General features: G+C 48.7%; 1 protein-coding gene across 5 annotated transcripts in view; it reads left to right on the top strand.

Moving 5' to 3' along the window:
- The first annotated feature begins 284 nt into the window (after positions 1-284).
- BIN3 (bridging integrator 3) overlaps positions 285-11963 on the top strand; it is a 53357-nt gene continuing 41678 nt past the window's right edge. For 2 of the 5 annotated variants that reach the window (XM_055427213.2, XM_055427212.2), the window contains exon 1: positions 307-390. Coding sequence is in view for 1 of the 5 variants with exons in the window: in XM_055427208.2 (XP_055283183.2) it covers positions 383-390 (8 nt within the window). In the remaining 4 variants the exon portion in view is untranslated. Of the gene's footprint in view, positions 391-11963 lie in introns of all 5 variants that reach the window. The other 3 variants (XM_055427208.2, XM_055427211.2, XM_055427214.2) reach the window with 3 other exon arrangements.

Genomic DNA, 11963 nt, shown 5'->3' with positions numbered 1-11963 from the left:
CTGAACGAGAAATCTCTTTATAGACTGAAAAACTAAGGCAATCGGAGGTTAAGCAACACGTGTAGTCTGTGGAAGAGAATTTTACCAAGTCAGTGTTTAAGAAACAAAACGCACCCAGGGGTCCTCAAGCCCCCGCCACAGCCTGAGTCCTCTGGAGCCCCTAAGCCAACGCTTGAGGGTGGCGGGCCAGGGCAACACCGCGGAAGCAAGCGGCAGCGAAAGGGTTAACGCGCTGCTCGCCCCCACCCGCCCTCCCGAACGCCTCTTCCGGGCAGAGGGGGCGGGGCTAACGTCACTTCCTGGAGACTGGTTGAATCCGGAAGCGATCTCCCAGGACTGAGTTGCAGCTGAGGACCCCGGTGGCAGGGCAAGGTTCGGGATCATGAGTTGGTGAGTGAGGCCAGGCGGCGGGAACCGCTGGAGCCCGCGGCCCGCAATGCGCTTTGCCCTGTGTCCGTCCGAGTTGTGTCCCTTGGTCCCTGCAGCTCGCGGACCCTTCACCCCGGAGCAGGGCCCGACTGGCCTGGGATCTAGGGTCGTTCAAGGGGCCTTGCTCCGGTGCTTGCCGGCAGGCTTCATCTCTCTGCAGGCCTCACCGGGAGGTGAGGCGTGGGATCCCTTTAGCGTGGGATCTTGGCGATTGTTTCCTGACTGTTCCAAGGAGCCGGTCCCGTCCGTCTTCTCTCGACAACGTGAAGGGAGGAGGGACTCCTGTTACCTCCTTTTCTAGATATCCGTGGAGAAATATCTACTTCTTTCTCCCTTAGTGAGCGTCACTCCACCGCTGCCAGGTGGCCCTCACTCTGACAATCTGAGCCCAATTCACGGATCAAAACCTCTTGCTTTCAGAAGAGTAACCTTTGCCCCAGTTAGTCTTCAAGAGACAAACCGTACTTCTTTTTTGGAAGATGCCAGAATTACACACGCACCCTGTCTGTACAGGATCAGACTAGTTTTCATCGTTTCCAGGACCATTACCCCCTCATTGCTTTCCCTGTTAGCATACGTAAGTGTCAATGTTATGGGAAGGATCAGGCCAAGAGAAGAGAAGCGAGGGAGTCTCAGAGTAGAGTCACAGCTAAAGAGCTGGCTGGTGCGTTGCTATGAAACTGACTGATACTTGACTGGTGATAAACACTTGATATTGTTCAACGGTTGATTTCTTTTGTAAAACTCATTTTGCTTGAAGGACCTTACCTTCAGGCCCGAGGGCCTACGTATTCACAACTCCAAACCTCAGGGCATCCAACCAACACAATAGGTGTGCTGGTCTGAATGCACTGCTCCCTCCCTCCCCCACCACCTCCCCCCCCCCACCAGAGATGTACAGGATGAATCAGTCCTTTTGGAATCCAAGTTACGTTAGCATAGGAATCATCTTTGCCACTCTCTTCTCAGAGTCTAGTCTGTTTCTTTACCAAAAGTGCACGACGATAGCTAGTTATGAATGAGCAGAGATGGTAGAATATTCTTCAGGAAGGCTCTTCCAGGCTTGCATTTGGCCATCTGTGGAAACTAAGTTCTGGCCACAAGCAGCTGATGTCATTCATTGTCAAGGACAGCTCTGTAGTATAAAAGTAAGCCATTTCTACCCACCCGCCTTGCTTCTTAGATGAAGATTGACAAATATGAGACAATCAGCGCCAGCACATGGAGGGCAGCCCTGAGCAATCCCCTAACAAGCCCCAGCAGGAGCTTCTTCTTTTCCCTTCACCTTTGCCCCAGGAGGCAGATAGCGGGCTGGAGCCTTAAAAAGCTGACTTTCCCATCTTGTTATAACCTAATCAGTGATGGGGCAAAGTGGCACTCTTCAGTTCCACTTCCTAGAGGAATTGCTTCCTTAAAGGGTCAACCAGGGTCCCCTTACTTTGTGAGATAGATGTCTTCTTACCTGCTGCATCTTGAATCTTTGGAGTTCTCTTACCTAATTTCCTCAAAGTGAGAAGCAGACAGTACAGGTGCTTTACATTGCTTAGACTGGCATTTACAATTCTTAAGAGTGAATCGATCTCTTTTTCACAAATCAGGGGAGGAACAGAGCAGAGACCACTGAAGCTAAAGGATTCTCTGGGTGATCTGAGATGCATTGTTTCCACCTGTCTCACAGAAACCTTTTTTTCCTGAAAAAACTAGTAACCTATTTCCTTAAGCCTTTCAATCTGGAGAGAATTGAAATTGACAAGTAACTGTCCAGCCAAAGCTGAGATTTTATCCAGTAGAATTAATTTACCAGTACACACACGTCTTGGCTCCTCCTTGGACTGAGGGTCACAACCAAAAGGGTGGCTTTGTCCCTCAAAGCTGAGGTTCCTTTCTCTTCCTCCTTAGAGGGCTTCTACGTCATCTCTTGCGTGGACCCTGACCCTCTCTCCCTGAGAGGGGAACAGCACCGGCGCCTGGGCACACAATCACACTCAGTTCCTGGCTCAATGGCTGGCAAGAGGACCGGAGCTGGATCCTTCTGATTCACTCCTGGAGTGGTTTTCCTGCTCCCAGAATGAATCCATCCATTCATCTGCGACTGGAATTCTCAGTGGGGCAAGAGACCAGAGTGACGTAGAGCCGTCATGGGAGGCTGATGCCCAAGGTCAAGTTCACCAAGCACATAGGATATGCCAGCTATCTTTGAATAAGGCCTAGGGGCACGCAGCCCTTAGTCCCCAGAGGGCAGCCATTGTTCTGGGCTAGACCGGGCTTTCAAAATGTCACAGTGAGAAATGTCCAATATTGGTGCCCTTTGCACACTGTGGACTTTGCATGAAGAGTGAGAGCCCTTTGTTCTCTGCTTCCTCAGTGCATGCGGCCTGCCCACTGCCTGTTTGTTTAGTGGACCGTTGCTGCCTTCCTGCACCATCCACCGATCTGCCTTTCAGCAAGGTGGCCAAGTGCTGGGCCCTGCTCTGAGGAAGGCATTTGATGTTCACGTAGTTCACATAACCGATCACAGATCTACCTCTCGGCCCTAAACCAAGTGCTTCTCTCTTTCCCCTCCTCTTCCCTGTCCCTCCCTCACTCCCTGGGTATGTGTGTTTCTTTATTATGATGTGGAGGAAGAATTAATTAGCATTAAGGATAGTGGCCTTAATCTTACTCACTTGTCTTCCTTGGAACCGCACACCTTGACAATGATGTTAGGCTTCAGCAACAAGGAAAAAGGAGCACTGATGAAGGAAATCAACCTGTACCTCGAGGCTCAGGAGTTTGACTCAGAAGAAAGGAAATTAAAATCAACACAAATAAACTTGGTAGGAGTTGGTGTGCTGAGTTCAGGCTCTGGTTCCCTCAGTCACAGTATGGCCTCGTCAGGCACTTAATCTTTCTTGGTCTTGTTTTCTCCACTGGATACTCTCAACTGACACTTTGTCACCCAGGTCTGTTGTGAAAAGAACGGAAACGCTGCAGATCTGGTTTTTTGTGTTTGTGATTCTTCTGGGCTTTTCTACCTTTCTCTGCCCCCTTAAACATTGGTATTCCTCAGGGAACATCTTTTTTTTACCCCCTGTTCTCACTCTGTACCCTCCCCATCATCTTTAGGATAAAGGCCTAACTCTGTGCCATGTGTTATAAGGCCCTTCTGGATCTGGCTATCCCCCTTCACTCCTGTGTCCATGGTTTTCCTGGTCTCTTGTGCCCCTGCTCCTCTCTACCCACTGTTCCTTCTGCCCAAAATGCTTTCCTCCCCCTGACTCACCACCCTCCAGGCCAGCATCTGCTCATCCTCTGAGTCAGGGCAGGGCTTCCCTGGTGGTCCAGTGGCTAAGACTCTGCCTGCCATTGCAGGGGACATGGGTTTGATCCATGATCTGGGAAGACCCCACATGCCTCAAGGCAACTAAGCCCATATGCCACAGCCACTGAGCCTGTGCACCCTAGAGCCCATGCTCTGCAACAAGAGAAATCACCAAAATGAGAAGCCTGTGCACCCCAACTGGAGAGTAGCCCCGATGCAACAACAAATAGCCAGCATAGCCAAAAGTAAAAAAAAAGGACAGGTTTCACCTCCTCAGAGAGTCCTCCCTAAATGGCCCCTGCACACCCTGCCAAGCTGAGTGGGGTGCCCCTTCTCTGGCCCTCATTAGCATCTGTACTTGAATTGCTGGCTTTTCAGTCAGCCCACTTGTCGATGAGTTGTTGAAAGTTGTCTCTTGGCCACCGTAGTAGCCTTAGCACTGTTCCCGGCAATCCATAAATGTTGACTAAATGTATGAATGAGGACTGTGTTCCCATATACTGACTTGCCTTCGCTCAGGAAAAATGTAAGATAAAAATATGCCAAAGCTGCTTTACAAACTGAAGAGGGTCTAAGTATGCTGTCGTTAACATGAAGAAGTGGCTTCCGAGTCTACTCTGTCTTTTCTCTCCTTTGCCTTCCCTACCCACCCCGCAGCCAAACTCCTTTATTCCCCAGCTCCACAGTGCCTCTCCTATAGTTCTCCCACACTCTCCACATATCCTGAACACGTGCCTCTCACACGGTAACGTCCCCAAGAGCAGGATCTATGGCTTCTCCACCTGTGTGTGCACCTGGTGTGTGGCACATCGTGGATACCTAGTCAGTAATTGTCAAGTGAACTGGATGGAATGGAAGGACAGTAAACTGCTGGGTCCGAGGGAGACATCCATTCAACGGCAAACATTTTCTCAGGGGAGGCTCTTTTCCCTCTGGCACTACCGTTCTTATCTTACATTCGTACAGTGCTTTTAACTTTGCAAATTATGTTCCCATCCATTATCTGATAGCATCCCTGCGTCTGCCCTTTGAGGTTTGCAGTTCAGGTCTGATTATCTCCCTTCAGCAACTTATCTGAATTCATTCACCTCGCAGAACTGGAACTGAAGCCTGAGAATTCTCATGCTTGAACAGGAACATTAGGAAAGGGGAAGACCATCCCCAAGTTGACTGGATCTCAGAGGAAGGTGTCTGACTTTGTCAGCTGGTTAACATGAGCAGGTTGGTAGTGAATTACAGGAAGTGACCTGTCTTCACACATTAAGTGATAGAGGAAGTCCCATGTCCTGCAAACCTTCAGGTGTTCTGGGCCATCTTGGTTCCTTCCTACTATGGGGCCTCCCTCTCTGGGGTAGCCTTACCACTCACTTCTATGACTTTGGACAGGCCAGCCTCACCCCAAGCTTTTTCCTCCTCTATAAAGAGCCATATGCTCAGTTTTGTCTGACTCTTTGCGGCCCCATGGACTGTAGCCTGCCAGGCTCCTCTGTCTATGGGATTCTCCAGGCAAGAATACTAGAACAGGATGCTATTTCCTCCTGCAGAGGATCTTCCAGACCCAGGGATCGATCCTTCATCTCCTGTGTCTCCTGCATTGGCAGGCGGATTCTTCACCACTAGTGCTGCCTGGGAAGCCCATAAAGAGCATAGCATTGCCCATTGAGGAGCCCATGGGATTCTGTATTCAACATTGTTTTGCACACAGATGTAAAACTCTACTTTCAGTCATTTGTAACAAGAGGGGAAGGGACTTTTTCCTGATTTGGGAGCAGTTTGAACAAGTCAAGTATCTTGAGTCCCACAGCTTCTTAGTCAAAGGCATTTTCTTATATTGGGTTGGCCAGGAAGTTTGTTCAGGTTTTCCCATAACATCTTGTGGAAAAACCCGAGCAAACCTTTTGGCCAACTCGATTATTCTACTCTAAGTAAATGTATTGAGGTAGCTTTCAGATTGGCAGTTAAGCTATTAGAGTTGTTGTCCCAAAACCATTCTTCTGGTGGCTGATCTACTAAATAGAGCCCAGTGTAGTTTGTTGCACATAGATAGCGCTCAATGAATCTTTGTTGATTTAACGTATATCAAGCACTAAACATTGGGGGACATTCCAAAGGCTTTAAGAATCAATCCTTGCCTTCATCTGGTGTATGAAAAGTGCCAGGGGTTCACCGGAGTGACAGCGGATCACTAAACGTCCATGTAGCATCATCACGAAAGACGTCAAGCAGAGGATGTGATTGTAACTGAACGTTGACTTAGTGAGCGTGTCCTATTGCAGTGGGGAACGACAGAGGGGGTGTACAGGTTGGAAAAATGGTGTGTGAAAAGTGCATGGAGATAGAATGCTTCTAGAGTGTTGGGGGCGGGCAGTCGGGAGGCCAGCTTGTGTTTAATAAATAGTGATTCGGGTAGAAGCTTTGTGGATGAGAGCTGGCACTCTGGTTGGGGCCCTACTGTAAGCATTTTCAGTGCCATGCTGAGGAATTGAAATCAAGCCTAGGCTTTTGAAAATTGCAGGGTTTTGAGCAGAGAAGTGGCAGGGCAAAAGCAATGATTTTTGTCAGGTTAATTTGGCAGTGGTCTGCAGGATAATTCATAAGCGAAAGAATGGAGATGGAGTGGGGCAACTTGGACAGTGGCTTCTGAAATTTTTTGACCACAGTTTGCAGTCAGAAATGCCTTTGATGTCAACACACACACACTTGAAATTAGTTTCACATTGGATGTGTGCGATGCACTCAGATATTTTCGATTATGTTCTATTTTGGTTTTTAAAGAAAGACCCACTTCATTGCTTTCATGACTGATTTTGATGTTTACAGTGGAATGACATGCAGTAGTGTAAATGATCAGTGAGTGATGGGTCTTCTACACAGGACCCAGAGTTTATTACAAATATTCAGACTAGAGGCTTCTACCTGTGACTTCAGCCTGGCCAAGATAGTGCTGTTTGTTTATTTGGTTCTTTGTCATGGGTTATAATAAGAAATACAGAAGGGGCGGCTGTAAAGAACACCGTTTGGTTCTGTATAAGAATTTATTCCATAGATTTGGAAACTGTCAACCACTTTATAGAAAAGAGAACCAGGTGGACAAAAGCCTCAGCCAAGATTTTCCATGTATTAATTATCACAGAAGGACTCCCCTGGTGGTCCAGTGGTTATGACTTCAGGTTCCAATGCAGGGGGTGCAGGTTCAATCCCTGGTCCGGGAGCTAAGATCCCACAAGCCTCGGGGCCAGAAAATACCAAAACATAAAACAGAAGCAATATTGTAACAGATTCAAGAAAGACTTTAAAAAATGGTCCACATTAAAAAAAAAAAATGGTCCACATAAAAAAAAAAATCTAAAAAAAATAAAGTTCAAGGAGATCAGATTAAACCAACAGTGAGAAGTGAGATGCCATTTCACAGCTATTGGACTGGCAAAAGGTACGGTAAGTTTCGTCTAGCAAGGCTGGGTGTCTGAGGAAGCAGCAGGAACTGCACCGCGTGGGGTGGGCGCGGGGGGGGTGATACGACCACCGGGAGGTTTCGCAGCTCCTCACACAGTCAGGGACGGGCTGCCCCTCACCCAGTTAACCTCTCACACCCGTGCGCCAGGAGACCCGCAGCAGAAATGTCCACTGTTTCACTGCTTGCATTAATAGATGCCCAGACTCTGAAGAATGGGAAAATAAAACATGTTATCGTCACATAGTAAAATAAGCTGTAGTCAAAATGAATAAAGTCATGTGTGTCTCAGAAACATCATGCTAGACATAAAGTTTCCAAATGGTACATTTAATATTGTACTATTTGTATAAAGTTTGTGTGTTCTAAGTCACTTTAGTCATGTCAGACTCTGCAACCCTGTGGGGAACTGCTTTTTCTCATTTTTTGTGATTATACAACTCTACCCCATAGGGGAGCTTTTTTACACCAAGCTCCTCTGTCCATGGGATTCTTCAGGCAAGAATACTGGAGTGGCTTGCCATGCCCTTCTCCAGGGGATCTTCCCGACCCAGGGATCGAACCCACGTCTCTTACGTCTCCTTCATTGGCAGGTGGGTTCTTTACCACTAGTGCCACCTGGGAAGCCCAGCACATATTTGTATAAAATTTAGACCTATAAAACAGTACTGTGTTGTGCTTATGGATTCAAATTTAGATAGTGAAAATATGGGAATAATACACCCTGAATTCAGGGTAGTGGTTATATCGAGGATATTGGGGTGGGGAGAAGGAAGTGGGATCAGGTTGGAAAACCCCAGGAGCTTTAGCAGTATCTGTGCTGTTGTATAGATGGAAGGATAAGACCTAAAGCAAGTGTGGCTCGGTAAAGCAAGTGTGGCTCGGTGTTAGAGTTTCACATTGCTCCGTGGTGGATACATGAGTATTTATTATACATGTGCCAAAACTTTTCTGTTTCCAGTATTTCTGTAACTAGTGTCATGCCTTGCCTGACGTAATGGCTTGAGCTGACCTCATAGCAAAAGAATCTGCTTCCTGTGACCAAAAGCTGGGGATGACCGAGGGAGGGGGGCCTCCAGGTGGATGTCTATTCCAGCCTTCCTCTCACTTCTCGGGACCAGACCTTCAACAGAGAAGAGGAAATGACAGAGTAAAAGCGCTTTTAAGATTCCTGGTTGGTGAAGGACAGAAGTGAGAATGAGATCAGAGCTAGTACCTCAGCTCGTCTGGTGCTTCTCAGAGTCTCTGCATCTCAGCCTCCGTGAACCCATCAGAGTGGAGGTCAGGCCAAAGAAGACTTCTCTCTGGCTTGACCAGTAAGCAGGACAAACATAACACCTCCAAAGTGCCTTATGGTCCCCTTTTATAAAATGGGAAAACCATTTTTTTTAATGTCTATCAAATATTAGGAGTTTCTTAAAGAGAGGCCAAAAAAAAAGTCCAAGCCACCTCCCTGAATCGCCTTCCTTACTCTCTTTTCTTGATCTTTGGATGTTCCAAAAGCCTCCAGGCTTCTGTCACAAATCCTTTTACTGCTCAGGAGAACGTCAGCACTCAATTGTAAGCATATTTGCTTATATATTTATCAACTTGATCCTGGTAGTGGCGATTATGTTATGGGACTGCTGCATGCTCCCCAAACGGAAAACAACCATTTCGGGTCTCCTGACTGTACTTAACCTCTGTGTAACTCTGTGCAAGTCCTCCATCTAGGCCTCAATTTGATTAGCATCATCAGGATACCACCACTGTCATCTTTATGATACAGGCTGCTTATTATAGGTCAGGAACTATTGTAAAGAGTAAACTCAGTTAGCTTTCACAGCCACCCTATACGATAGCTATATTATGATCCTATTTTATAGACAGGGAAATGGAGACACAGGAATATTAAGTCACTGGTCAAGTCTCACAGCTGCCAGTTGCAAAGCCAGATCATGAACCCAGGCAGCCTGGATCCAGAGTCCATCCCCTCACTCTGCGCCATCTCTTGAGTGAAACACGGGAGGGCAGCACTTTGAATGCACTGACGAGCAGAAGCAGCGAGCACAGAAACTGGCATAGGAGATGCTCGGTAAATGGCCCCTTTGCTGGATGAACTCACGCCACACTCTGATTCATTCTGCCTTTCCTTTCAGAGGTCAGCCCCAGGAGCGCGGGGAAGGAGGGATCACAGCTGAGCTGGGTGATCGTGCTGGTCCAAGGCCTGAATCGGCCAAGTCACAGTCATGCCTTTTATTTTTAAACACACACGCACACCTCCTCGGTCCGGTGGCAAGTGAGGGTGGTGTCCTCTGCGCTCTGGTTTGGGATCCGGCTAATTTAGGGGAAGGACTGAGGTGGGGCTGGAGAGGCTGTGGTCGTAGGCACTGGAAACCGGTCGTTCATAGCTCAGGCCATTTGTCTTTCTGATGGGGTCTCTCGCATCCTTGCTCCGGCTGAACTTTCCTTGGCCCCAGGCATCGTGGCCAGCTGGCCCTTCAGAGAAGATGGCATCCCTCGAGCAGCTGCTCCTCCGGAGCCAGCTGACTCCCTGTAAGCCCTGCCCTGGCCCCGGCCTGCTGTTTCCTCTCTCTCTCATGGTCAAGGTGGTGGTAGCCTTGGTGGGGGCCTCAGACCAGAGCCAGCAGCGACCCGAGAATAGAGTGACAGAAGGCTGGGGGAGGAGGGGCTCGTCCTTCCAGCCTGCAGAAGCTGCTGCCTTTCGCCCACCTTCCTGCTCTTGCCGAGACGGTGACTCAGGCCCAGACCACTCCCTGGAGAGCCAGGATTTCAGCCACTATCAACTGCCTCCTACTCTCTGCTCAGCCCTCCCTCTCCCCACCACCCCGAACTCTGATCTTTGCTTGGCTGCAGATATCTGGGAGATGGCGGGGTGGGGGTAGACTGAATCATTCCAGGGTTCTCTCCACCCCCGGCCGGGGCCTAGGCCCATTTGGGCTCCACGGAAACAAATCCAGGAGGCCCAGCGAAGGCCAGGGAGGAGGACGTAGGTTTTAGCTTCTTTTAGCTCTTCTTGGTGATGGAAGAAGGCAGGGCTTGAGAGAGGTGCTGGGGTGACCAGGGGGATCCCCACCCAGCTGCCATCTGGGGCTGCCTCTCAGTCTCTGCCTCTGCCATGGAGGGGGTGGGGAAACAAAAGATTGAGAAACCCAGCAAATTGAAAAGACACAAGAGCCGGTTTTGTAAATAGACATTACACAAGAGCAGGAGTTTTTTGGGAAAGGTTTTACTGAGACAGACAGAATTAGCCAACTGGCATCCTGCTGCTAATAGAGATATTTACTGTTTGAAAAAGTATATTTGTAGCTTTGGAGAACATCCTGTTGACTTTTCTTTATTGTGAAAGAAAATAGAACCCTTTCCCCCCTCTTCCCCTTTCCCTCTGTACACACAGAACTTTTTTCTTTTTTGAGGTGGGGCTGGTTGGGGGTTGGAGAAGGGCAGGGCCGAGAGAAATGTTTTCTCCATTTTGTCCCCGAGACCAAAATATTTCTTCCCCTGCCATCTAGTGCTCGTATTTATGGAATGGCAAGGAGAACCCAGTAAGGAAGCCCACTCCCTGGGTCGGGAGCTCACAGCCTTTCTGATAGCTCCCAGAGTTTAGAGGTTCTCCAGGGAGCGAGCCCCGTCTCCTCTCTGGACCACTGCTGTCCAGCAACCACCGCCCCCGTCCCCGCCCGATTCCAAGGGGAGAGCTATGAGGACAAGGAGGAGGAGAACCAAAGTCTGGAATCCCAGTGAGCCCCTTGCCCCAGAGCCACAGCTATGCCAGGGCAGCAGTGCTCTCAAGAGGTGCTGCCATGCTGTCCCTCTTGCTGCTGCTTCTGAGGATGTCCCTGTGGGGCCTGAGTCACAGGGTGCAATCCAGAGGTCAGGGGACAGAGGCAGAAGAGGCGGCTGACTTAAAGTTGCTTTGCCGCCTCTCCACCCTTACCCCTCCAGTGGCAGAGAGTCTGACCCCTCCATCAGACCACCTGCCCGAGTTCTCTGGCTCTTTCTCTGGCAGAGCAGAGCACATTTGCCCTTTGGCAGCCTGAGAAGAAACCCAGGAGACTCTTCTCCTTTCATATTTCCTCTCGGGCTCTTGAAAATGTGTTCCCTTGACCCACACGCTGCTAACTTGGCCAGGCTTTACTGCCAGTGCCAAAGGCCAGCTCTGTTCTCTCGGTCTCCACTGAATGTACTTTGCCTTGACCCTGGCTGGTGCTTGTGGCTGGTGATGCCTTTTCAGGTTTTTATTATAACTAGATAAGGATTGGGAGACCAAGGACAATGATACTACCTTTCTTTGTTCTGTGTATAGCCTGATCTCAGAGTAGCTTTTTTCAGGAGCCCTAAATTAGAATGTGGTATTTGATAGGGCCCTGAGGGCAATGGTCTCATTTTACTCATTCATTTAGTCATTCATTCCCCGCTTACTATGTGTGTGAAACCAGACTGTAAGCTCCATGAAATCAGAATGAGTCTGCCTTGTTCATCCTGAGACCCCTAATCCTCACATAGTACTCGACATGAAGGATACCCTTAATACATAGTCACTGGCCGTTCATTCAGTAAAAGGCTGAAAATAGCACTGTGCCTAGTACAGCACTTGCAGGAGATGCACAGAAGCATAACACTGAGTCCCTGCCCTTGAGGTGCTTATGTGTTGTAATGAGAAAACAAGATGTGTGCACATCAGAGTTAATTAACCTGTACTTTTTACCAAATAGAGCTTACTTTGGTAATGAAAGGATGGCTCATTCTTGGGACATGCATTCATACAGTTCATCACAGCAC

The sequence above is a fragment of the Moschus berezovskii genome, chromosome 7, assembly GCF_049115385.1.
Source record: "Moschus berezovskii isolate FMDL1 chromosome 7, NW_MosBer_1.0, whole genome shotgun sequence".
Lineage (NCBI taxonomy): Eukaryota > Metazoa > Chordata > Mammalia > Artiodactyla > Moschidae > Moschus > Moschus berezovskii.
Note: the sequence above shows the minus strand (reverse complement) of the source record. Positions and strands in the feature narration are given on the sequence as shown.